Source organism: Opisthocomus hoazin, chromosome 4 (assembly GCF_030867145.1).
Source record: "Opisthocomus hoazin isolate bOpiHoa1 chromosome 4, bOpiHoa1.hap1, whole genome shotgun sequence".
NCBI classification, from domain to species: domain Eukaryota; kingdom Metazoa; phylum Chordata; class Aves; order Opisthocomiformes; family Opisthocomidae; genus Opisthocomus; species Opisthocomus hoazin.
Window position 1 is genome coordinate 4,812,399 of NC_134417.1, and position 27,458 is coordinate 4,839,856.

The window sequence follows — 27,458 nt, forward strand, 5'->3', positions numbered from 1 at the left end:
TTAGATAATCCAAGCACTTTTATTAAAATAAAAAGCAAAATTTAGACATCCGGTGTCCCTGAGAAGGGAATGCAGACCAACGTATTCCCCACACCAGACTGGAAGATACATTCACTAGACACGAGAAACAGGAGACTCTGTCCCAAAGCATCAAGCCTGGAGCAAGTTTGGCTCGCTCTCCCCCTGCTCTGCTCTCTGTTAGAGAACTGCTGCCTCCCTGCCCGCCTGCAGCACCGTTCCTGCCTGCACGGCTCTTGAGCCATGCGCTTCTCAGCGTGCCCTCTGCCCTTGTGAAAACCCAGGCAGTGCCAGGCCATGTTTCGATTTGGTCAATTAGAGCATGCTGAGCCCCAAGACCTGCTAGCTGTAGGCAGGCAAGATAGGGGGAGTGAGGGCAACACATATCCACGTTTAAGAGATGCCAGAAGATGTTTCTGCTTGGACAAAGCCGGGTGGGGATAATGTAACAGAGGATGGAGTCTGGATGCAGAAGGCCAGTCGTGAGCCAGCATCACAGAGCAGGTTAGTCAGGTCGATGCGTTTGTGGCTTTTCTGTCATTTCTTAGAATCTCCTCTGCAGCAGGGAGGAGGGACGGTACCAGCCCTGCCCCTCGCTCTCTGCCCAAACCTGCGCTCTCCAATTCATTTGACTTTGCCTCTGGAAGGTGCTGTGCCCCTTGTGCCATCTCTCCCCCCGCAGCAGGAAGGGAGCAGGCTCCAGCTGGCTGTCTTTGGGAGAGCCAGGGAATCCAGCGGAGGTGGCCTGCACAGGAAAGACCGGAACAAGGTGGGAAATAGATGTAGGGCAGGATCTGGTAGATCCACTCGGTCTCAGGTGAATTGTGACCATCTCTCTCTTGCCTCCTACCCTGATTTGCTTTATGGGCTGTGAATGCTGCTCCCTCCGTTCCACAAAGGCACACTGGAAGAGATGTACAGCTGTGAAGACCTGAAGGCAGAGCAAAATGAGACAGGCCTTTACACAGCAATGTGCAAAGAAGGTGGGCGAGGCTGGTGCTGAGAAGAAAGGGTGGGTGGTGGCAGTGGTCACCTGCAGCAAGACATCGATTGAGAACAATCATCGGCCAAAGTCATTCCCTGCAAAGGCCCAGGAAGGTCAGTGACATTGTTTAGGGGCCTGCAGCCCTTTGGTTTTGATTGGAAAAGACAGTGCAATTACAGCACCTGCTTCATGAGATCAACCTCCATGGAATTTATAGGCAGGCATCAACGAAATCACAGCTTGTTGCTCTGCCGGCTAAGGCAGGACATCCACTCTTCGAGTGGAGGGTTCCCCATGGCTACCAGCTTTTTCAGAAAAGCACTGGGCCGTAGCCCGGGAACATCAGGGTGGGCCTCAGAGTATTTCTGCAGTTTAGCTAGAACGTGAGGAAGCCCGACGGTGGAAGCATAGAACATGGGGCCCCCCCTGTGCTTTGGCCACCCATAGCCATTGATATAAACTACATCCAGGTGTTCTGGGCCCGATGCTATTCCCTCAGCCAGGATGTCAAACCCTTCGTTGATGAGGGAAAACAAACACCGCTCCAGGATTTCCTCCTGGTCTATAAAGCGGGTCTTGATCTGATGGGTGTCTCTGTACTGGGCCAGGAAGTTGTGAAGCCATGGATCTGGCTTGGCTGTCCTGCCCCCAGCCTTCTCATACTGATACCAGCCTTTCCCAGTTTTCTGGCCGAACCTGCCGTTCTCGCACAGAAGATCAGGCAGTGGGCTGTAGCGATGGCCATGCCGCTGGCGGGCAGGTGTTCCTGGAGGTAGTGAGTCCCCTGTGAGGCCCTGGCCCTTTCGAGACCTCCAGCCCACATCCAGCCCAGCAAGATCAGACATTCGGAAAGGTCCTATCTTAAACCCAAAATCTTCAATAACCTGATCTACAGCTTCTGGTTTGCTTCCTTCCTCTAAAAGGAAAACTGCCTGTTGTACGTACGGAAACATCATTCGGTTCCCAACAAATCCAAAACAATTCCCTACCACTACTCCAACTTTTTTCAGCGCTTTGGCTAGCTGCATAGCAGTGGCAATGGCAGTGGGGGATGTGTGACGGCCATAGATTATTTCTAACAGCCTCATCACATGAGCAGGGGAGAAGAAGTGCGTGCCAATGACCTGCTGTGGGCGGCTCGTGGCAGAAGCTATTTCATCGATGTTCAGGGCTGATGTGTTTGTACACAGTAAGGCCCCTGGCTTGCAGACTCTTGATAGCTTGTGGAACATTTCCTTCTTTAGTGCCATGTTTTCAAACACAGCCTCAATGACTAGATCTACATCCTGCAACACATCAAAGTCCACAGTGAACTGGAGACATGCAGCGTTATGGAAATCCAGCTTTTGGGCACCCTGCTCCATTTTTGTAGCCTCGTGTTCCAAAAGGAGCATCACAGCTTTTCTTCCCATGTTCAGATACTCCAGATTCTGCTCGAGGGCTACCACAGGTATGTTGGCCTTAACCAGAGAAGTCACAATGCCTCGGCCCATTGTTCCCAGCCCTAGGGATAAAAGTGAGACAGAATCAGAGACTATGAATAGAAAAATGTTACAATTAATCACTTGACAGTAGCACTTCCTTTGTATCTCGAGGATAAAAAGTGGAAGCCTGTGCAAAATAAGTGGCACACAGACAGAAAAAAAGAAGACTGGGAAAAGGAAGGTGAATTCTCTCTTTCAGTGAGCGCTAGCATAAAGACAAGCTAATATCCTCTCAAGCTTACAAATACCAGTGGGATTCACTCCAGTGTGTGCAGACCATGTGATTCATGACTTCTCCCTGCACAGTTTTATACCCATGGAAACCAGCATCACTTAAGAGTTAGAACCTGGGGATCAAAGGCAGGAGATCTGAGTTTCAGCTTTAACCCTGTTACCAACTTCTAGCAGGCAGTTTCATGAGCAAGCTTCACCCTGAGGATATCAGTGCCTCTCTGAGATGGTCCTTTACGGGCACTCACAGAATACATGTGTAAGTTAATACACCCCACTGGGAGATTTTGACATCAGCAAAACTCAGACAATTTGTTCCTCCCTCCTCCTTCCAAGCTTCCTCTTTGTCTCCCTCCTCTTCTCCCTCTGCACTTGTCTAATCTCTGAAGCAAACAAAATTCAGCTGATCTTGGACACAGATCTTCCCTAAACTTCGTTTCTAATGTCTTGTATGTCTCTCATTGTCACGTCAAACGGGATGGAGCTAACACAGTGTTCTTAATCCAGATTTCAACATCTCCCAGCTCCTTTTTAATCACTCCAGAACATCAGTAGCTTTTTTGCTCGCCCTTCATACTTTATATTGGGCATCTCTGCCCTCTGGGAACTCTCAAAGTCCTCCAGTACAGGCCATTCCTAACTTCTGAAGATTCTCGAAGACACAATCTTGTTTGTCCAACCATGTACTTAGTCATGTTATTCCTGCCCAGAATTCCCACAAATGAACACCAATTCAGGCTATATTTTTTTTCTCCAAGATCCATAAACATGCTACTACCAGCTCATAACCCCAAGAATACCAGCACAGAGATTACTGGTTTGATCCCTTTCCTCCTTCTGGGCCCTTCCACCAGCTCTGCCCTCTTTTACATTAAATGAACCTGCATGCTTACACTTTCCTATGATACACAACCCACACTATTTATCCTTCTCTCCCATGATGGAGGCTTTTTGGACTAAGTTAACACAAACTATTAAGAGAAGGCCAGCACAATTTTACCAGCTTTAAAAGTGCAAAGCATCTGACTGGGAGGATTATTAATATCCTAAATAAAGCAACAACTAGACAAAGAACAGGTTTGTTATAACTCTGTAAAAATGATTTTTTTAATCCCAGGTTTACAAATGAAAGTCAGCTAAACAAATAAACAGAAACAAGGGGATTAAAAAATTTGTCTAAAGCAGCTTTGTAAAGAAGAGCTGAAATTATGTCATCAGTTAAACAAGTTCCAACAATCAAGGTCAAACAAGGTAGAGTGTTTTTCCTGCAAGCTACACACCCTTGGTTTAGTTCTGTCCACCCTCAGCTTGTGTACACACAAGATATTTAAAACATTCCCTGCTTAGCCACAAGAAGACAGTTTTTACAGACATCACTATCTGGCTGCCTGCTTATAAACCATTATACTCCCAAGCAAATGCTGAAGTTCCTTTCCAGGAAATTAGATTTCCTACTTCTTTATCAAGTACTAAAAACTAATTTGAAAATAAAACTAGAATAACATGAACCAGTTCCTAGTATTTCAGTGTCCATGGTTTGCTGAGTGAAAAAACCCCAAACACAAATAGTTCCTCCCACTGTGCTGAATACTCAGAGGCTTGGATGTGGTAGCAGGGGCAGTTAGAGCCAGGTTTTTTTCCCTGCCTTTGGTGAGCTACACAAACTGCCTTCTTCTCAGACAGTGTAGGAGGGGAACTCACCACCCCATGCATATCCACCAAACCTAGCCCCATCTTTAAGGCTCTCTTTAGACACCAAGGGTTTGCAGTTCCACGTTTGGGTTCTTCATGGCTCCCTCTTGAAGTCCTGCAATACGAACATGCTGCTTCTTCCTAAATCAAAACCTCTTCCATGAGCAGAGGTACTCCAGCCTTCTTTCCAAGGGAAGTTCTGCAGTGGTGTTAGCTGATTTCCCTGTCTGCTTTCATCCACATGTAGTATGAGTACTCCCATCCCATGATAGACAGGCACATGTGCTTGTAGTGCTCGACTCTCTAGGCCACGGGAATAGGCTTATAGATAAGATATGAGCTTGCCAAGCTTGTTTCCGACCTAGAAAAGCTGTCTCTCAACTTACTACGTAACTCTTCAGTGGCCTGTATGAAATGATGTTTAATGAAGCTGGCAGAGAGAGTAATGAAAGCCCCAAGGGTTTTGTTACATTAGTGCTTGCACAGCATGACTCCCCTGGAAATACTTGCTAAAATTGGGCTATAAAACTAAGGATAGATTCGGCTATCTAGCAGGGAAAGAGGCATTTCTGACAACTCCTCTTTTCAATTTTATAAAGCCAAGTGATCTTGGGGAAGAATATATTAGAGCAGAAAAAAATGGTAAGGAATCATTTGGCCTTACACGTGTAGAAGGCTGTAGGAGAAAGAGAAAGGGAAATGTCGCATGCTCAGCTCAGATCACGCAGACCAAAACACGGCTATGAGCTACTCCAGAATTTCTACCGTATGTTCCATTTTCTTCCTCAGTAGTGCTCTTACTTCCCCCAAATCATGAAAAAAACCTATATTCTTATCATCTGCCACACAGGGGATAGTTTTCAGATCTGTGTTACCATCTTTCATGCCCAAAGCACATCTTTCAAAAGAAGACTGAAATCTGCTTCAGGAAAAAGAACGGTGTCTAGCTATCTTGCTTCTGGTCTTTTGTTGTGAAATGTAGCTTTGACTTATAAATAAAAGTACACTTGAACCCAAGCAATTTCAGGCCAAATATGGATATGACAAATCCATTTGCTGGGCAAGCTGAGTGAATAATGACTGTTAATTATTGATCTGTCATGAAGTACTTAGAATATGAAAAATCATGCAAAATTAATTGAAGGACTTTAAAAACAAGTTTGAAAACAAATGAACTTGAAATATGTACAATGCAACTCAGGTACAGTCACATACACTAGAGAAATACAGAACAGTGGAAAATATACTGAACTATAATGAATATTTGGACTTTAAATGTTGGGCAATGGAAATAATACTTTATAGGTTGGTAAAAACACGCAAAAGCTGTTCCAGTTTTCCTGTTAAAAACAAAAACGGGCAATTGGTGGTGGCAGACTACTGCAGACTGGAGCTGCTTCTTTCTCTGTTTCAGGGTATTAATTTCAAGCAGAAATAATGTGATACTCAAGGCAAGAAAGGAGCTATGGGAAGACTACAGAAGGGACAGAGAAGAACTCTTTTTCTGGGTGACAAGGAACCAGAGAAAGTGGAAAGAGATGGGAGCCAAGAGTTCAGAACAAGCAGAAACAAGTGAAATAGGTGACACTGCATGTGGCTGAAGACAGTCAAGGACAGCTAAGCCAAGAGCAGGAGGGATCTCACATGGCTGGGTGTTACCCGCTTAATCAGTCTTTCAGCTAGCTAACTGCAAAGGCAGTGGATGGGAAGCCAGCATTACACAGGAATGGTTGCCAGTTCATCAGCAACGCTATCTATCAAGCATGCCCAGAAAAACATCATTCTTGATGCTGAGTCTACATTAAGACATGGTCAGCAAGCGATGTGCCAGCTCCCTCCAACAAGTTCCTGCTAATATTGGACAGGGGCGCCACAAAGCAATGCTCCCCTAGCATTCATGGTATTGCTTCCATACCCTAAAGGTCCTCTGTGCCTATGGAAAAGGTACTGAAGGAGAAGGAAGTGAACGTGATTTTCTCAGTTGCTTCCCACCGTGCACGGTAAAAGACGGAAGCAGCAGCAGAATGCAACATGGGTTTAGTGTGTGAAACAGCACAGCACTGTCCATTGGAAAATGGGCTCTGCATGATTTCTGACCACCCAAAACAGATGCAACATTTTGCTCTGACTTCCCTCCTCTCTGCAGTGTAAAGAGAGATTCTGGATCACCTAGTCAGACTCAATATTTACATGGATGAGCAGCACAATTTTAAAATTTGTCAGTCCGTGGTGACAGAAGGAAGTGTTGGAAAACAGTCACACTTAATATGCTGTGGGATTCAGAGTTAAAAGGAGGTGATCAATAACCTCTAAAATAGGAGATGTCACTTATCAAATGAAGTATAACATGAACAACTAGCATAAACAAAGCAAGCTGTAACTGTGGGCTATGTTAGCTGCACTGACAGAAGCAGTGATTCAGAGAAGGCATTAGGAGTCTTGGTAAGCGTCAAGGCCCTGAGTGCACTGATAAGCTTTGATGACCCTGACCAGCTTCACCTGGGCCTCCACCCACACGTACTGCCTATAGGCCTCAGAGCCCCATTTAAGCTCAGACCTGGGCATTCAGTTCCTTCCTAAGCTATGCTAGAGGAGTTCTGGTGTGTCACTGGGGCTCTGCCAGGCTATGGACAATGTTGGCCCAGATCTCAGCCTGCAGACTGGCTTTCTAACTTTACTTCGGACTTGCATCATTATGTGAACTTCGCTTGATCATCTGCACTTCTAACAGATCCTGGCCGTGATCTCTGGAACTGCCTGCTTGACTTGCTCAGGTAATGTAAATAATTGATACAGCAGTGGGTTGTGCTGCCATCCAGAGGGAGAGATGGGTTGGTAGGAACCTCATGAAGTTCAGCAAGGGGAAGTACAAAGTTGTGTAACTGGGGAGGAATAGTCCTATGTATATGCTGGAGGCTGACTGGCTGGAAAGCATCTCTGCAGAAAAGGATCTGGGGGTCCTGGTGGACACCAAGTTGACTATGAGCAGCAACATAACCTTGTGGCAAAGTAGGCTAATAGTATACTGGGCTGCATTAGGAAGAGCCTTGTTGGCAGGTTGAGGGAGATGATCCTTCCCCTCTGCTTAGTGGTGGTGAGACCATACCTGGAGTACTGTGTCTGGTTCTGGGCTCCCCAGTACAAGAGTGATATGGAGCTATTGGAGGGAATTCAGTGAAGGTCCACTAAGACCATTAAGGGACTGGAGCGTGTCTCACGAAAAAAGGCTGAGAGAGCTGTGACTCCAGCCTAGAGAAGGCTCGGGGGAATCTCACCAATGTATATAAATACCTGAGGGGAAGGTGTAAACAAGATGGAGCCAGATTCTTTTGGTGGCCATTGGTGGCAGGACCAGAGGCAATGGGCACAAGAGTCTTTATCCTTGAAGATATTCAAAAGCAGTCTGGACATGGTCCTGGGCAACTGGCTCTAGGTGGCCCTGCTTGAGCAGGGGGGATTGGACAAGATGATATTCAGAGGTCCCTTCCAGCCTCAAAGATTCTGTGGTTCTGTTCCCTGGGAGATGTTACTCCCATTGGCTCCCCATCCCTGGGGCACAGCTGCTCCCTGCCAGTAGATAATTAATAGGATGTGTTGAACATAGCTAGTATGAAAGTTGGCTATTACCTTGAGCATACCAAGTAGGAGCAAGGAAGAAACCTCTTGGTACCTGGTTTTAGGATCATTACTCCTGGAATATGGCTTTCTCTGTAGCTATGTGTGCTTTGTGAAGTGTTGAAAAATTAGGGGAAGTTGAGAGCCATAAAAATGACCAGAGTGTAACAGATTGTGCTTTGCAGTGACAGTATCAAAGCACTTTATTTATTCTGCAAAAAGTATGGGTTACCTTGAGCATTGTCTGTAACCAGCTACAAAAACACCGAAACCTGGGAGTAGAGGTGGTGGCAATTTCAGACCAGAATTCAGAAACCTGTCTGGAGATGAGATGCAAATACCTAATCCAATGGATGGGAGATATAGCCCAGCCAGTTCAGTTTGGAAGTGAGATACAGATTATGTTCCTACTAGAAATTTTGGAATAGGGATTGAATTTGTCCTTAGAATTCCCTCTAGCTCAGTTACAGCACCAAAATAAGCAGATGAGATCTAAACAGCCCTTCTGGCTAAACTGTCATTGCAATTAGGACTTTGCAAATGTATTATTCTGGCATGATTTATCAGTATGTAGGAAAGAATTACCATCCTAGTCACCTGATAATTCCTACAAAACTTCACCACAAGCCCTTCCTGCCAAAGCACATGTTGCAGGACTGACCGGTCTGGGATTGCATGTGTCCAAAGTACTGTGCTCTTCAAGTCACATCACAAACTTGGCAATAATTTGTGTCTCTTTACCTGAATGCTATTAACAGCCACGGATCCTTCTCACAAGGTTTGTGGACCAATGTTTAAGAAACATTTTCGTTAAAAATATGTGATGGCAGCTAATGAATAGAGGGCAACTTCCACAAAAATGTGCTTCTACAGCCTGAAATCAGCTTTCAGAGAGCTCAAGTGCAGAGCACGAGGCCTGAGAAGGATCCAGGAAAGAGCAGTGTTGATCTGGTGAGCTTTCCCTGAAACAGAATGGATGTTTTCCAAGTGCTCCATTACTCGTCTAACCATTTTTTGAGTGCTGCTATCAACAGGCAGAGCTGAAAGGTACTTTTTTTTAAGTCTCAGCAGTGCATCAAAGGTTTTATTTAAATTGCTCTTATAAAAAATTAATGAAGGCATTATCTTGCTGGGCTACAAAATGGCAGGAGTGGATCCCAGTGAGATGAAATCTTCTTAAAATACAGCTGTCAAAACACTTTTGTATTAATACATCCCTCAGTGACTCTGTGCACATGCACTTGCAGTACAGAACTAGACCAGGAGGAGGAGAAATTCATGCAAACCTGCTTATAACATGGAACAAAGCCAGGACTCCACATCACAGTATTTAAAAGGGAACAGACTGCTTATGGTCCACAGACGAGGCTGTCTCTATGTGAGAGAAAGCTATTCTTCCACAGAAAGAGGTGGCATCGGGTAATGATCTGGTGGGATGTGATTTGCCATCTGAATTTCTGAGCTTACCAGTGCAGTGACAACTTCCCTCCTTGCATATCACCTATGGGTGTGGAGTATCTTTGCCTGTGATGGGTATCAGTGACTTTGGTGAGTGACAGCTAGGGAATCCCACTTCAGCCTTCTGCCATGAGTAAAGCCCAATTACACCCATCCCACTCCCTTTCAGCTCTGCTGTTCGGTGCGCAGTCAGCAACCACAACGGCTTTTTCATTCCCTTACCTATCACAGCTGCTTTGTGGATGGGCTGTGGGGAAGCACTTTTCCATGAAGCTCCACTGGGTGTTGTCCACTTCTGCACCGCTCTCTCTGCGAAGAAAGCATACTGCAGTGCTTTGGCCTGGCCTGAAGTCAGCAGAACGTTAAACAGTTCTTGCTCCTTCCGGACTCCATCTGCAAAGGGCAGCTCTGTGGTGGCTTTGACTGCTTGGAAGCACAGCTCTGGAGCCAGGAATCCCCGGGCCTGTTTCTTCACCTTCACAAGAGCCTCACTGAGAAATGATTCCATGTTGGGTAGTTTTGGAACTGGCTTCAGGCTGAGCCTGCGGGATTCAAATGGTTGGCCTGGGGGTAGAAAAATGGAGTTACAGAAAAAAATATTTACATCTGGAAGACTATAGATTTTCACTCATTTCTACATAGACTGGGAATGCAGTTTACCTCTTTCCTCCTAAGCTCACTGCGTTAGGGCTTGCATGGCACAGTGATCTGGGTCTAGAACTAAAGTATCTGACACTTCTCTTTAGCTTTGTTTGCTGTGACAATTACAATTTTTCAAGTCCCTTCTCAGACTTTAAAAAAAAGCAAGATTTCAATTTCAAAGAAGTAATTCTCTCCTTCCTTTTCTCAGCTACACAGAGTGCCTTCACTTCTCTAGTTCTCTTGCTCCACAGTCCCAGCTGCCATGTTCACATGGCTTTTTCTATAAGCTTCAGTACTAAAGTTTTCATCCAGTATTGTTTAGTACTCAGTGCCCAATCGACTTTGCTAGCTAGATGCATTTCAGCCAGGCTCCTGACCCAGACATTTGTAAGAGAGACTGGGAAATATACCCTGACTTCAAATCTTCCCTGACAGCAGGAGTCCCTCTATTCACTTTGGGACTAACCAAGAGGACAGCTCACGCAGCATGAGTTCAGGAGCAAAATGATAAAAAGGGGGAGTTCATGGTTCTGTGTCAGCAAGGGGTGAATCAAGCAGCCACACAAAATACATGAGGCTCATTACACACAGAGGTTGCTATGGTGATACCTAGAAAGGATTTTAATTGAGAGAAGTTAGTTACATTTCAGATGCCAAAATCCTCTCCATCCTCTTCAGAAGCACAATCCTTGGTGCCTGCTGGGACATCTCTGATCTGTCTGTACTCAGTCTGTTCCTATGCTCTTAATGGCAACTTGCCTCAGTACAGACTGTGGAGGAACAAGGTCAGAAATTCAGGATGTATCCCCTTAATATTCCAGCATTTTCACAAAGACCCTTCTGTCATCACAGCCACATCCAGATCGTTAACTGTGTAGCAGTGTTACTGCACTGACTGCTGCAGTGCTGTTCCCAGAAGCACCCAGGACTGCCACCAAAGCAGGATGGTGGGTGGGCCCCCTCTGAGAACCTCAAGCTGAGCAGCTCTCTGGTATACAGTCTCATTGCCCTAACTTCTCTTACACGAACTCTGCCACAGGAGCACACTTCCTTCAATGGTGGCGTATTGCATCCAGCTCCCCTTTTTCTTCCTGTTGCCTAAGTTGGGAAAGTGCCAGTGCATCAGCAGAAGACTCGGGAGCAGGAAATCATACACAGGATGAAGAGCACTAATAATGGCAGCACTGCAATCATGGTTGCCCAGAGAACGTGTCCTAACTCTAGCTCTTCCTCCAAGACTGAGCAGTGTTTAAGAGAAACATAAATATGAGCTTCCAGGATGAGTTAAGATACTGATTTCCTGAAATAATCATCTTCAGAGCTCAGGCTTTTTAATTAAGCCTTTTAGAAAACACAAAAGGATGAACACTTACTGTGTAAGTAGCTTCCCTTGTAATCAGAGGTCATAAAAATAATATTTTCACTTTGACGGTGAATATAGTTTGTATCTGCCAGTATTGCCAGATTTAGTCAGGATAATGTTCCTTTATTTTGGAATCCTTTGTTTCTCCCTCAAATGTATATTTTTAACCCAGAAATGGTCTTTTTGCACAGCCTTTTATTCAGGACTTAAATAGTGGGTTTCATTTCATCACTAGAGGAAACCTCAGGGTTGTCCCAGAAAGCAGATCTGATGGTTGGAAGGCCACTTGAGACTGGGCAGATCAAGGGACCGCATATGACATCTGACATGACGTGGAAAGGACTGGTACAAAAAAAGAATACTTCTGGGAGCCCTTAAGCATGGTCTTCAGATAGCAAATAGTACTTGTAAGCACAGATACTGATGGGGGACATGAGACAGTTCCTCAGTAAAAAAGAAAAGCAACTCTCCTCAGGGTCCTGTAATAAAACTCTTCTTTAGCTGTAAGCTAAACAGGTTTTGCTAAGTATTTCTACAGCATCACCATGCAGTGCCTTTGCTTCTGCAAATAATAAGAATCAAGAGCATACTTCTGAACAGGAAGAAATTATCTGAATGCAAACCTGAGAAGAAGAGATCAGTGTGGGACACTTGCAGCTTGATTTCTGAAATCAAAGCAGCAGGAACATGATGAACAGTATCAGACATCAGTGCTGCAGGGAAAAGTGTTATCCATGCACAGGAGCTAGCACAGATACCTGCTTTGTTTTACTAAGGTTTGTAGTCCAGGTGGCACAAAGGACAGATGAAGTCTATAAAATCTCTGTCAGTGAAAGCAACGTGTAAGCATGCAGTATCAAATACTGTGCTATTTAAAGCAAAAAAAAAAAAAAAATCTTCCCAGAGCTGTAAACCCTTGGGATATTATAGGACTCCACATGCAAGAGGCAGGGCTAGCCTAACAGTCTTCCTGGTGCAGTGAACTGCTTGCAAATTTCTGAGAAATAAAGCTGAAACTGGTCCCCTGCTCCTCAGGCTTGCAGTGGTCTCAGGCCTGCCAGAGACAACTTCAGCTTATGTCACACCTTTCACAAACTCTGGCTGTGTCAAAGGGGCACTTCACTAGACCTTCTGCCTAAAGGAGGCGGCTGCTAGAATCATGAGACCTGGAGAAAGATTAAAATGTCTTTATATCGTACATCTTCCCAGAGACGATGCGATAAAGGCCCTTGCAATTGCAACTGAAAGCTTTTCTCCAGGAGTCGCCATTTACAGCATGCACTTACCTAACAGCAGTATCTGTTACTCCTTTGGGTTTTATGAGAGTCAGAAGAAACACATGCTTCCTCCACAGTTACTCCTAGTGGCTTACAGTCAGCAACTCCTAATCATCTTTCCATGCAGAGTTTAATACCTGCGGGGCCCGAGCTAGTCTAAATCGAACTGATTTTACTTAGCTCTTTGGTGCAAGCCATTGATATTTTTTGTGCTGTGAGAAGATGATAAAGGTCAATCAGATGCGGTCAGAAAGCAAGGGATGATTATGTATGAAGGCATTGCTTCAAAGAAGTCTGCTGTGCAGAGAATCAGCAGCCATTTTCTCCTCCAGAAAGGAAGGAAGGAAGACTACAGCAGGCCAGCAAGAGGTGGGCAGTATAAGCTGCAAACTACTGCCTGCCTCAAGCAATTACAGCAATTTTTCAATTTTGTGATGCCATCAGGTGGACAAGTCATGTAATGCAGCCTTGAATTAGTGCAGTGATTAACAAGCACATTTAATGAAAGAACATCGTCCTTGTCTCCAAGGATTTAGCTCCTGCCTACTCCTTCCAACAAATGCCTTCAAAAGTGAAGATATGTTCTTTTGCCTGAAGAAGGCCAGGAACATATGCTTGCTGCCTATCTGCAATATATAATCACTGTTTTTAATGAAAAATTTAACTTAGAATCAATAATTGTCTCTGTGTATTCCCACAACCACTTATTCAGGACTGTTTCACAACTCCTTCTCAAGACGTTCTTCATTAGGAATAATCCATAAAAATGCATGGATGAAGATGCTTTTCCAATATACCTACCATAAAGGTAGCTCTCTGAACTGCATATTGAAACAATAATCCAGGATCCTTGCTTCAGTAAGGCCAGTCATTTGAGACTGATCACTTGCCAGGAGATACTGCAGCTCCAGCACTGAGAAAGCTTTGGAAGAAAATAATTTCTGAATTGATTCTTTGAGATTTATCTTGCAGTACAGCCTTCCCAGGAACAGAAATTCCATCAGTGACAAAACTAGTTATTTAGTCAAACTGCTCTCTAAGAAGCCAGCAGTTGTTAGCCTCGTGTTTATTTTTAAAAAAAAACTCATTGAACACAAAATGCTGCATGCCATACAAAGACAGTGGACTTCTGTGATGGAATTTTTTTGTGCAGCTGTCTCTGGTTTTAAGATTATCTGAAAAATGTTCATGGAAAACAGAACTCAATGTGAACAAAAACCAGACCAGCTATGCAGGACTGTCATCTGTTCTGCAGCCCTGAGTTAGTGCTTCATGGAGAGAAATAAAAGTGCTGGTTTGCCTTTGCATGTCAGAAGAATTACATTAACTTTAAGCAAAGGCCAAAGCCAGGAATGACTGAAAAGGAACATATGAATACTGGGTACACCATTCTTTCAAATTATCAGGTATCCTGAGGCTAAATGGTGCATCAAAACTTTTCATGGTCTTCTGCAAGGTCTAATGAGAAATTTTCCAAGCAGGAAAGAAAAAAAGATTAGCTGACTTGCCAGTATTTTCACTGTTACAGCACATACTGTAAATTCCAGTCAAGCTGTTGGAAAGAGACTGAAAGCATTTTTAAAGTCCTGTTGGAGTTGGTATATAGTGTGATGTGAACAAACTTCAATTACACCACTCATTTTTACTGATGTAACTCAAACCAGCAATGAACAGAAAGAAAATCTCCCACTAATAATGAGTAAGACTGGGACAAGTTCCCTGCTGAACATCCAGCTACGATTCTTGTATGCTTATACAATTCTCAGAAAAAGTTTTTTTTCTTGGTCGTGACAATTTCCAGTGAAGATGAAGCTACAGAAGAGGAACTTGCCAGTAGTGGTAGCAGACACAAATTCCAGAAATCAAGTTACACCAAGGAATAGTGTGCTCAGTGATTCATTCCTGAGGTTCTCCTCTAAGGTCAAGCTGACTTTCACAACTGTCAACCACTGCACAATGACTGTCACAGAAGAAATAAGCATACAAATGTCTAAATTTCACCCAATTTCACATTGCATTTATTGAAATCCGGAAAGCTTGCTGGTTTGCCAGTTCTAGCAATGTATCTGTTACTCATTTTATGATACGCTGCTGCTGCCATCAATACTGCCATAGTCCTAATGCAGGGCATCATTCAGAAGCCCAGAGGGTATGTTAAAGGGAACACTGTTTGTTGGGTTAATTTGCCTAGAAGAGTAGTAATATCTTGCTTCTCTCCCAACAGCTGGAGAAACAGTTTTCACTGAAAACAGACAAAACCAGTGAATCAAAGTATCTTTGTTTTTCTTAGAAGCAATAGTGAAGTACATCACCCATCTCTTTCTGAAGAATTGTATTTAAATCGTCTGATTACTTACAAGGAAAGAGAAAAGAGGACTGCTTATGTCATCAATTCTGCACTAAAAATGAAGCCCAAAAATACTGTAGGATGAATACAGTGAGAAGGAAGAGCATCTCTTTACAAAAACCTAGACAAAGAATACCTTTTTGCACCTATGTGGTAAATCTCAAGTTATAGGGAAGTATATGAGACACTGATCTTTAAGAATAGCCCATGCACTGGAGTATCTTAAAAATACGGTGCACCGTCAAGGACAAAGCTGAGGCTGCTTCAACTTCTAGCACAGGAGAAGTGCTCCTACAGAGAAGAAAGGGCCTTGTTTGTAGTGAAGACAACTGCAGGAGCAAAAGCAGCACGCCAGCTTGGAAAAAGGCCACATGATCAAAGCAGAAAGGGCTCTCTGCTTCCTTGCATGCATCTCATTGTGACAGACCTCCAGATGAAATCCTAATGGAAGGCAAGGGTCTGTTTCCAAGTGTATAAGGAGGTTAGTAGTGGAAAAATACCCTGTTTTCTCTCAAGGCAATGCTCCTCATGCTGCACAAGGAATGTTCCTCTTCCTATGCTAACTCCAGTAAATGTGATTTTATTATTTCTAAGAGGGTTGGGGTGGGGAAATCTCTCCACATCCCTTCCATCTGCACAAGCCATTTCCTTACACAGCAGGTAAAGGATTAGGGACAGTCACTTAGACTCACAGATCACTACGCTGGGCTGAGGCTGTGCCCTTCCACTACAGGGAGAAAGTTATTTTTGATCAGCCATTACTGATTGTGCAACTAGAATACATGCAATACCAGCTGTGATCCGAAACTATATATGGAAAGAGCACACACTCCCCAAAGCTAGTGGAGTGCAGCAGCCCAGAGGAGCATGTGAGTCTGGATATATAATTAAGAAGTAGGAGGACTTGATATGTATCTGTTCTTCAAATCCTCACTTGAATTTCTGCAGCTCTCCAGCAGCTGAATTTTCACTTCAGAGAACAGAACACAAATTCTGCAATTAATTCTGTCTTATATGGATGCCAAAACCCAATGAATGGAGCATATAAATTGGAACAAACTGGTGGGTTTTGTTCTGACTCTCTTCAGCCCTAAAACATCACCAATTTATTTCTTGGCATTGCTACAATTGTATCCTCACCAATCACTTTGTTTGCCAAGTGAATTGCTGCATCAACTGTGTTTTCTTCCACAACTTCATCAACCAAGCCCAGCTTCAGTGCTTCAGCAGCTGCAATGTGTCTTCCTGTGATAAAAAGAGAAGTAAGGTGACTACAGTGGGGCATGATGGGCAATTTCATTTTTCCATCTGATCAAATGACTTGTGGGTAGCTGGCTTCAAATATGAGACGTGCTCATCATCAGTACACAAAACTAACTTCATGCCTCAGAAGCATGTATGTTCCTTTCCTAGCCCATCATTAGTGGAAGCAAGCTGAATTTCAACCCAAGCAAGTACATGTGTAAAAGAAATTCATTTTTCTTAGACCAAGCTGGTGGTATGACTCAGTGTCATACTCCTATATGCAGAGCAAGGGCAAGGCATAGTACTTTACCTGTAGTGATTATATCTAGGGCAGCTGGTAGTCCAATCAGTCTGGGCAGTCGCTGAGTGCCCTCACCACCTGGAAGTAACCCAATGGTGACCTCTGGTAAACCCATCTGTGCCTAAAATGAAGTCAAATTCAGGAACAAATCTGATTAGAAAGAGGGATCATTACAAACTGAGCAGAACAGAAGAAAGCCAAGCAGACCTGATTCACATGCTGCTCCTCTAGGAAGCCTCAAAACTTCTACATAGGAACTTCGTCCTTGTTTTTTGCCACAAAAGACATTTAAGACAAAACTCTACTCAACCATTTCAAGAACTTGTGTACAAATGCACAGGAAAAACATCACCCTTCAGTGGATGTACATGTGCCAGCACAGTACTGGAGGAGAACTGTGGGGCCAACAGCATCCCCTAGACTGACACATGTGCAAACTAACACTTTCAAGCAGTTGTTACCAAATGCTGGAGGGTACTCCCTGACCTAACTGTTACCTCCCTACTGTAATTCTTGGAAATTTAGCAAAGCAAAATCAGTACCACGCACATACTGAACTCTTCTCTCATCTTCCTTCAAATGGCTCTTGGTGCACCTGACATTTAGTAGGGTTACACCAGAGAAGACAGGCACAGTGGGAAGGGTTGTGTGTGTGTCCTGTCTTCTCTTAAAAATCCATCCAGATTTTGTTGCCTTATTAAAAAAAAAATTAGTTTGTGCATTTCCCATGGAGCTCTTAAGAGATTTGGACTCGCTTTCAGACCACTACTTGAGACATTCACCTTAGGTGGCATATAGGGTGACATAGAATACCTCTTTATGCTGTTATAGCAGCCCACACTGTCATTGAGAAGCAGTGATTCACACTGCAAAAGCGAGGGGATGGCCCTGTCAGTGAAGAATCTCTATAAGGAGATGAGGTACTGCTAAAAGGCAGTTCAGCATTCCTGAATCTAGAAGGAAGGGGTTAAAAAAGAAAAACTGATCACTCCTTAAAAAAAAATCATAAAGCTATCTTTTGGTCGAAGTGCTTCCTGAGGAACCAGAACTCATGGGGAATCAAAATGTAAATGCTCCATGCTAGCTGAGTTTCAACTGCCTATTGAAACTAGGCCACTAGCAGAAAGAAATGCAAAATTCACAGGGCTGGGGAAAAAAAAGTCAGTCATGCTGCATGAGCCAGTAAGATACAGCCATCTACATCAGAATATAGATAATGACTACTGAGACCTAAGGCAAATTAGCACTTGGTTACTGAAGTTTCTATGCAGCCACCTTAATCTACTAGTTACAAATCAATTTTATATTTAGAAATGACTGTAAATTGGTTATTTAATAAGACTTCTGAAAGCATGTCAAGGGTGGTGTTGTAGGTGAAGAATGTCTGAGCACACAGACTCGTATCCTGTAAAGCCCCCCTCCTCTGGGCAGATGATCCTAGGAAAGGCATGCTGTCCCACTGCTTTTCAGGAGCAGTCTCGTGCCCTGTCCGTGGCTCCTGATGCCTTTCACCAGCCTCTCTAGTTCACAGTGTGTGTTACCTTTATATGTGCAATCCGATAGTGACAGCCAAGTGCCACTTCGAGGCCTCCTCCCAAGGCAATGCCTTCAATGGCAGCCACCACAGGCTTCTTGCTGCTTTCTATGAGAGAGATGATGGGGTTCAAGGCAATACCAGGTCTCTTCGCAGAAGAGAATCCTCGAATGTCAGCTCCTGAGTTATCACAAAGAGATTAAGAGGAATTACTGGGCAAGCCAGTGATAGGAACGATCTTCCCCCCGTGCCACTGAACATGTCTGCTCACAGATGATCAAGTCCTTGCAGAGCATGCTGCTGCAGGGGAGGGGTTAACAGGAATCAACCCCCTTTGGGACCACCTTCAAGAAACCCTGGCTCCTTGAGCCTATTCAGAGAGCTCAGGGCAAGGCTAAGTACAAAAATACATAGTAACTCTAACAATCATGCAGTTACTACAGAAATTTGCAGACATCCTTGGTTTAATTAAAAAAAAAAAAAAGTTGAGTCTGGAATAGTTAAGTGCAAGTTACTACTAACAAACAATGTAGAGCTCGACAGAAATTCCCTAGCTTCCCAGGTTTCTACAGCTGGAGAAGATCTGTTATTCACTGCTGCCCCACCCCAGATACGTTCCATACACCGGACCAGTTGACGGTCCAGAGATTTTATATGAACAAAGCCACGGAGAGTAAGCAGACACCAGTACATCATGGAGATAGGCAGCTGTCCCTCATTTCAGTATGAACACACCAGCTTATTTCTGGCCTGGACGGTCCAGCTTGTCGTGTGCCCCATGTCAACTGTGCCACAGCAGAACAGAAAAAGCCCACTGTATTGCGGCCATTTCCAATCAAATCATAACCTTTATCATCAGAGTTATGAGGCAGTGAATATTCAGACACGATGGCGGAAGAGTGTTTCCTCTCTTTCCGTGGCTGTTTGATGAAAAATGTCTTACCTGCACTGAATTTTCCATTTTCACCACAAATCATAACAGCTTTCACTGAAGGATCTGCATCTGCTCTCTTCAGCCCATCCTCTAACGCCTGGAGAACTGTAGCGCTGAAATAAATTGCACATTCAGTGAGTAACAATCAACTACACTACCTTTGCAAGAGGTCTGTGTTATAAACACTATGTGCCCCAGTGAAAACAACAAGTATGTCCAGGCAGGTCTCTCCTCTAGCCTGTCTTCTGCCACAGCCTCTCTGGGTGAGAGTCTCCCCTCTTACTTTAAGGGCAAGCACCAAATTCCAATGAGCTTATGACTGCTGACCTGTCACTCACTTGCTGGAGAGTCTTCTTATGGCTATGACATTGCTGTTTCTACAGCAAGCAGCACAAGGAAACATTCTTTTGAAAATGTCTTTATGAATTAAACATTCAGATTTTCAGGAAAACCGTTTAGCATAATTTAAAAGTAATTAATGCTAAACCACTGATGATCTAAGAACTTTTTAAAAGGGAAATGGGCTCTAGGCATAAAAAGCTATCTTTCGAACACCTGACACAGAGTTGGTGCTGTGCTGACAACTATAATGCTTTCACCTTGCAAAGATCTCTACATAGGTGCAGACTTCAACTTGTATGGGAGCCTGTCAAAGTGAATTTGGGCCCAAAAACCTAAGCAGAATTTATTTTTATGTCTTATCTGAACATATTTCCACAGACGCAAGCAGTAAATGTGGCCAGCAAAGAATTAATGAAGAACTTCAAAACAGAACAGTAATGGTATAAATAGTATTTTTACAAATCAGAGATTTAAAAAAACCTGGCCTGACTGTATGCTTGCTTGGCACTTGAAGCTTAGAAGCTAATTATGTATATATGTGTGTGTGGATGGATGGACACGAAGAGTATAGTCTGGTTTGGAAGACAGTGACAATAAAGAAGATGGTAGGTAAAAATTAACAGCTAACACTTTATTAATAGAAATATTAACATAAATTGTGTGTATATACAATTTAGATACTAAAACATATTCATACACACACACTTCTAAGTATATAAGTGTATATATATCATTCGTGAGAGAGACTTTTCTGTGTGCATGTATGTATACATACTGCATATGTGGACACGCCTCTTGGTTCAGAAAATCTGAGCCACAAGCAGTTGGAGGCTGGAGGAATACTCAAAGGAGCATCATATACGCTTGCCCAGTCCTTTATAAATAGACTTTCTGTTTCCAGACCTTCTCCAAACTGTAAGCTCAGTTTCATAAGTAAGCTTGGTGGCTGATAAAAAGAGAGCAGAGCTCTGTTGATGCCCAGTGGAGAGGAGGAGCGTCAATTAAAAGAACTGATAGAAAGGCCTGATGCATGCTCAGTTTGTGCATATTTTTCAGTATATTTGAAGGCATTTCACTTAGAAAGGAAGCTTGTCACAAAGTAGATGAGAAATGTATCACTCTACTCGCATAATGCTTCTAGGTGTGTCCAGGGTGAGTGATCACATACTTTATGTAAGACAACAACCTGCAGCATTGAAGTGGAAATCCATAGACTAAAAAGGAGAACCGGGGAGCCCAAGAAATTTTCTGTAAGCCAGCAGTGTGAAGTCCTGCCAGCCAACCTCTGTATATTCCTCCTTCAAAATTAAAAATTAAGAGAGGCTATTAGCAAAGTCTATTAATCAGGGCTGTTGGCTGCACGGAGGGTTGGGGGGCTGCCTAGGAGAGTCTCCAGGACCTGCTGCTGCCTGGATAAGGCCATTCTACACAGAAGGATCAGCACTTACAACAACTTACAACAACATACTCCTACCAGAACAAAAATTAGTCACCGAGGCTGCCACAAAATAACAGTTCAATACCTACATGACCTGTACTAACCAAACAGAGCTACTTTTGCCAGAGAATAACTTGACCCTGTACATCCATAAATATTTCCTCTTCCTCCATACAGTTTTTTTCCCAGTGGGAATTTTTTTGTGGGACAAAAAGGAAGAAACATCAGACTTTTTGCAGTTTCTTGTTCTCCTATGATGGAGCAATATTTTTGCCTCAGGATATGTTACAGTCCAACACACAGGCTTCATTGCTTTGTAACTCACATATAACTGGTACTAAAAGATGTAATTCTCGATGAAAGCATCGTAGTAAAATGTATGACAGTAAAACTGTAAAAATACTCAAGAGTATCACAACTTCAAACAGCTAGAGCATTAAAGAAACAAAAAGTCACCACAATTTGCATAAGCTTTTCATTACTGTGACAGTGTCATTCATTTAACAATAACGATGCAAAAATTCACTCCATGCATTCCAATCAGTGCTTAATCCCACGCTATGTAGTCAGCTCCACCGTGTGCACTGGTCTCACTGCAAGGAAAGTGATTCTGCCAAGACGATTCAGCGTTACGGGTTTCAGAAACACACAGCAGGCGCTGTTAAAGAACACATGCACACCAGGGTAAGAATATTCTTGTAGGTGACCACGCCAGTTTATTTCTATTTGGCATAAAACTCACTGTGGAGATGATGTGCTGGATTTGTAACAAGGTTTTATTATTTACCTTAATAATTTCAGATTTTAGCTAAAGTTTGTGAATGTGAACTTCTTGCACATAAAAAAAAAAAAGCAATTTAAGGGAATCCTGAAAATTAACTTAGTCACCTTTAAAGAAGTGAGACTCGAATCCAACAGCAGCAAATGCTGTTTATGGAAAACATGCAGGTCTGGTCCTTTCCCCTTGCACTTCCCCCAACATCCATGGTCACTGCACTGCAGATGTTGCTATGTATGTCTACACACGTTCTTTTTAGCATCCCTTATACACCTGCTGGCCGTGAATTTGCCTGATCCCTTTCTGATTCTGCTGATCCATCTGCCTCCACAGGCTCCTCTGGTATCAAGCTCTGTATTATCTGTTTTAAAACAACCTCCTACTAGTTTAATCAATGCCTCTAGTTCAACTGTTGCAGGATTTGGTAAAGGGTTATGCCTTTAATTCATTTACTTTCTTTATGGTTTTGTAAACCTTGACCTTATTCTCCCACAGCCTTTTCCTCTCCAAAGTTCTGACACTCAGCTTTTTTCAGTCCAATTTCTTAATGCAGTGCACCATCCCTTGGATTACTTTGGTTGTCTCTTTCTGGATCGTCCCTATATCCCTCTGCAAATGCAAAATCCAGAACTACACACAACAATTAAGATGTTTTATACTGCAGAAAAGGGATGCCCTCTGCTCTGTTCTCAGCATACATCCTGATGGTACCCAATATTTTGTGGGCTTTTTGGGCTGCCCCAGCCCATTGAGCTGATGATTTCATAGAACTGTCAAAGGTAAGGATCCCTTCCCTGAGCTGTAACTGCCAGTTTTGAGCTTGGCAACCTGTAAGCTTGTCCTGGGTTATATTTTTTTTTTATTTAAAGAACTTTTTGCTATTGTTTTTTAGAATGCCTTGATCCACTCTTTATTTTTTTTCAGTCTTAATTTCCAGTTTACATCTCTCCTGTCATGTGTTAAAGTCTTTCTTGTTCTCCTCATTTGAGTAAGCTTTTGACTACTTTAAAAAATCAACCTTTTCCCTTAGTCTTCTTAGCTTTCTCATCAACCCATGCAGGGCTTTTACTGGATCAGTTTACCTGGACTGCTGATAAACTTAAAAAAACCAAAAATCCCAAACACAAACAACAACAATCCAGCCTCTACCCTTGTTGCAGGCTTCTTGCCTTCTGGATAGCTTCCTACAGCATTCTTGTTTGAACTAACTGCAGCGTATTTACATAATTCCCTTCTTGAAATTGAGTATCTGTGTGCTGCATTTACCCAGTCTTCTCTGCCTTGCCTCAGTGTCAGATCCAGCTGTGTAGTAGTTGCTGTCACATGGCAGCTAACACAGCCTGAACCGAGTCATGTACATAAACTAAGGGCAAACCAGGAATGGCACCCTTTCTGTGGGGTTTTAGAAGAGTTGTTTTAGGAAGCAGATGCTTATTGCATCACAGAATTTTCTCGCTGCATCTCATTCTGATGAGGCGCTGATCCAGTCCAACACAGGTACTCACACTCTCCCACATTGCCATCTATCCTGAGTTGCAGCTTCTCTAAGCTCCTTTACTATTTTCGGATCGTTACGCTGGTCGAGGGTCAGAAGGACCATCCTAGCAGCCAGGAAGAGACTTTTCCAGTCATGACTGTTACGCTGTTATACTTCATATAATCCCTCAGGTACTTTCCCCTAGCCCATGTCCTACCCTATCGTCCCTGGAGCTTTTTTGCACTTGTCAGCTCAAATGTTGAAATACTCTTCTACATCCTTCTCAATTTTCAGTGCCGGCAGCCTGCCTCTGCTAATGAGGTGTGGCTGGTCCTTCCTCTTGCAAGTCTTGACCATTTGGTCTCCAAAACTTCCCAGTTTTTTGCATATCTGAATTCCTTCTCTCTATGCCATGGTCTCATAAATGCAGATCTCTGAATACTAAACATCTGGAAACCAGGGAAAAAAAAACCCAAACAAATCAAATTTGGCACATGCCACCTCTGCTGGTGGAGAGAAAGATTAGCTTGAAGGGGAGTCTGTGTGTGTGAGCCAAATTTGCTGCCAGACTCACAAGTCGGCGTGTATTCCTCAGGAAAGCACTGCCCGGGAGGTACTTGCACAGCAGTGGATGGTGTCAGACAGGAGGAAGCAAATTCTTACCTGCCAGTGGCTTCTAAAGTGCTAACGGCCAGGACGATGGCCTGGGAGCTGGGATAACCACACTGCGTGCCACATAATGGGAAGAGAGGGGTGAGGCCAGAGCAGAGCAGGAAAAAACCCACCAGCCTTTTAAAAAGCATCTGTGCTTGCTGTGAAATGAAATTTTCAGGATCGCAGGAGATGGCTCCTGTCTGTAACTTTCACTGCCTGCTGTCCCCTCGGTAGTCAAACATCTCCAACAGCAATCACAAACCTGCTCCCCTATGGTCCAGTACACAAAGTATGCAGAAGAAACAGAGCAGGATCAGAGTGCACTCTACCCTTCCTAGCTATAGCCAGGTCTCAGCTAAAAAGTACATGATGGCAAATATGAGATAATTATTGACCACTGCTAAAACAGGTATTACCGTGACATGCGATCAAAGACCACAGGCATGTCTCAAGCTGAAGTTTCACGGCAGCTTAACTGATTTAAACCCACGCTGTGCAGGTTCCCATCCTTCCCCATGTACATCTACTCTGTTCCTTGTGCCAGCAGCGCTCCTTGTGCAATTGCAGAGAGCTAGGCTGGCTGAAAAACCAACGGGCTGGTGTTTAGCCCCACTTGCACCCCGAGCTGGCCAGCCCCAGGAGCACCACCACAGCAGAGGCTGTGAGGAACCATGGCCAGGATCACAGCAATCCCATCTTAGGTTGTGCTATGGTGCTAGGGAGCTTGTCACAAGGGAACGAGCCTACACGGGTGAAGTAGGTACTCGGGTCTCTCAAGGGCCTTTGTGCTGCGGGGCTGCCAGTGGGTAAAAGAGTGTGGGCAGCACAGTGCAGGTGTGGGGGGAGTGAAGATACAGCACTACAGAAACTGCCTTTTTAATGCATCTAAAATGTTCTGCCAGGGTCTTCTTTCTCCCCTCCTGGGGCTGGGGAACTGGACCGCAACCACACCATCCATTACCCTTGGCTGACAGCATCAGCACTGCACCCTGCTGCGAGGGCACTGAGGGGTGAAGAGTAAAGGGTAGTTGTGGCATGGGTCTGTCCCGAAGAGGCTGCTGTGCAGGGGCATGCAGTCGCTGTTTGCAGGCAACCGCGGGTTTTGTCAAGGACTTCTCAAAAGAGACAGAGTTAAGGTTCCTTAAGCACCTATCTTTAGCTCTGTATTTTGTACTTGTCGTGGTAAGGATGGAAAGCTCACTGTGGGCACAGCCTGGAAGTTTTCTTAGGCTGGTCTTGGACACAGGAGGTGCAAGGGAAGTCTTGCACTCTGCAGTTCTGGGAGTCCTACATGTCTAGTTCATCTCATTTCACCAAGTCACTCCAAGTTTGTTTCCTCATAATTACCTGGGCATGTGAAAATGATCTTACTCCACTTTCAAACGTGTTGCAACAGAAGAGTGAGCATTGCCAGTTACTGCAGAGCAATGTGGCTTGCTGCAGAAGAGCAGCAGGTTGCATTTCCTATTCATGCTCTTACTTGTCTCTTTCAGATTCTTTTTAACAAACTTTCTGGTTTAGAAGTTAAGCATAACCACAGTGGATTTTTTTGGCTTGTGAGTAAATACTGCATAGACACCTTGGTCACTGTTACAGAACTGTTCTTCAACTACAGCTGCTTCAAAAGGGCCATACTCAGAACCAAATGAGCTAAACCACACACCTTGTAACAAATTATGGAAAGCCAAAAAGCATGTATGTCCTTTATCAAAACACACGAAAAACTAAAATTTCAGAGGCTCCTACAGATTGGCGTTCCGACTTTGTTTTTCACTGGCTCGTGTTTGAGAGTGCCTTTCTTGACCAAGATCAGTACTTAGAGGTCAATTCCTTACTCATTTTTAAAAAGCAAATGAATTGCCTTTGCTTCTGACAGCCCTGGCTGTGGTTTAGTCCCGGTGCCAGCTCCTCGGGTTGAAGCACATCTGCTATCTCCACAGCCCTTTGCCCCAACCCCTGTGCTCACTTGGACAGCGCAGGGACCTGCCGGGCAGGCAAACAGTCCGGTCGCAAACCGGAGGGCAAAAGCGGGCTTTCGCCTGCGAGCTCTGAAGGAAGGCCAGGGTGAAGCGGCGGCACTGCTAAGGCTGCTGTGCGGTTTCTGGCTGGAAGCATCATCCTGATGCTCGAAGACTGGGAGGTGACAAGAAATACGCGAGGTTGTTAAACAGCTTCCAGGGTACAGCAAGCGCAGGCTGATGAGCCTGACGCCTCTTCTGTGAAAAAACCCGCTGGAAGTTACAATAAAGAGCAGAAGTCATGGAAAAAATCCGCATGTTTTTTGCAAAGGCCGGCGCAGGTACCCGAGCTGGCGCTTGGAGAGGTCCCTCGGCGGGGGCTCTTACCGGGCAGGCTGCCCTGGGACCAGGAGAGGCCTCGCACGGTCAAGGGAGGGGGGGAATGAGGTGAAAAGGAAGGAAATCAGGGAATCCTCCGCCTCGCTCACCAAGGGAGGGAAACCGCCGCCGCACCCCGCGCCCCGGCTCGGTGCTCCCCTGAGGAGCGGCGGCGCCGGGCAGGGGCGGCCGCCCCGGGGACCCGGCCCGCCCGGGGGGAACGGGCCGCGCCCGCCGTTACCTCAGCGCGTTGACCGGCGGGTTGCGGAGCCGGATGACGGCTACGGCGGCGGCCGCCCTCGCGTACTGCGCCATGCCGAGCGCCCGCCGCTCTCCCCGCCGCCCGGGCACCAAGGCCGGCCCCCGCCGCGCCCCGCCCGCAGCCCGGCCGCCCCGCCGGGACGGGCCGCCCACAGCGCGGGTGCTGGGCCGGCCGCAGCGTGCGCTGTCCCTCACGCCGCGTACCTTGGGGCTCCTCGGGCGGCGTTTTACCCCTGGCCCCTCGGTTCGGTGCGGCGATGCCGAGGGCCCCCCCTGTGCGGAAAGGGGGTGAGCGGTGTCATGGCGCGGCGGCAGGCAGCGGGCTCCTGGTGTTGGAATGGAAGGCGCCTCTCACAAGGGCTGGGCCTGCTTGAAGCGCCGCGAGAGGCCAAGGCCCACGGGGGTTTAGCATTACAAAAAGCATCCTTTGCACTGAAATGTGATGAAAGGAGAGAAGGATCTTCAGAGGGGAGGTCTCTGGGCGCTGGGGAACCGATGACTCTTCACACGGGTCTGCCGGTGTCCGGTTGTCCCGCCCGGCGACCCTCCCTGGCGCAGCTGCTCCACGCTCAGCGCAGAGAACCCGGACCCCCAGACCAGGGCTTATCCCCCAGTAACTCCCGCAGAGAAACCCAGCAACCACCGCACTGCTCCCAGGCACGGGTGTGTAACGAGGCCTGTCGTCCCGCGGGCTGCAGGGTGTTGGATCAGTCTGTGGGATGGAGTGTAGTTTATCTCAATTAGCCTGTTGTGAAAGTTAACTTTGCTTGAAATGTTCTTGTATCTGTCTCCATAATCTCTCTTTTGTATCTCTTGGCATTTAGAAGCCAGCCGCTGGGCAGAATGGCTGCAGCTCCTTCCCCTGGTCTGGAACAGGTATAGATAATTTAAAACTTGATTTATGGGGACAGAAAGGTCCGTACAACTGTATAGTCTTCACTCACAGCAACTTCATTGTTATTGCTGTTGTGGTGGATCATTACAGCTCTTCTGTCATTTCTTAAGTAATGTAAAAAACAAAAAAAAAACCAGGGATAATACTCTGT

General features: G+C 45.0%; 1 protein-coding gene across 1 annotated transcript; it reads right to left on the bottom strand.

Annotated features, from left to right (window-relative positions):
• Nucleotides 1–26,514, bottom strand: EHHADH (enoyl-CoA hydratase and 3-hydroxyacyl CoA dehydrogenase). The gene is made up of 7 exons (XM_075417686.1): nucleotides 26,393–26,514; nucleotides 19,136–19,239; nucleotides 18,200–18,372; nucleotides 16,668–16,779; nucleotides 16,253–16,357; nucleotides 9,706–10,047; nucleotides 1–2,507 (listed from the first exon to the last, which is right to left on the bottom strand). The coding sequence occupies exons 1-7, from the start codon at nucleotides 26,464–26,466 to the stop codon at nucleotides 1,237–1,239; spliced, it is 2,181 nt and encodes a 726-aa protein (XP_075273801.1). The 5' UTR covers nucleotides 26,467–26,514; the 3' UTR covers nucleotides 1–1,236.
• Between the last annotated feature and the right edge of the window lie 944 nt (nucleotides 26,515–27,458).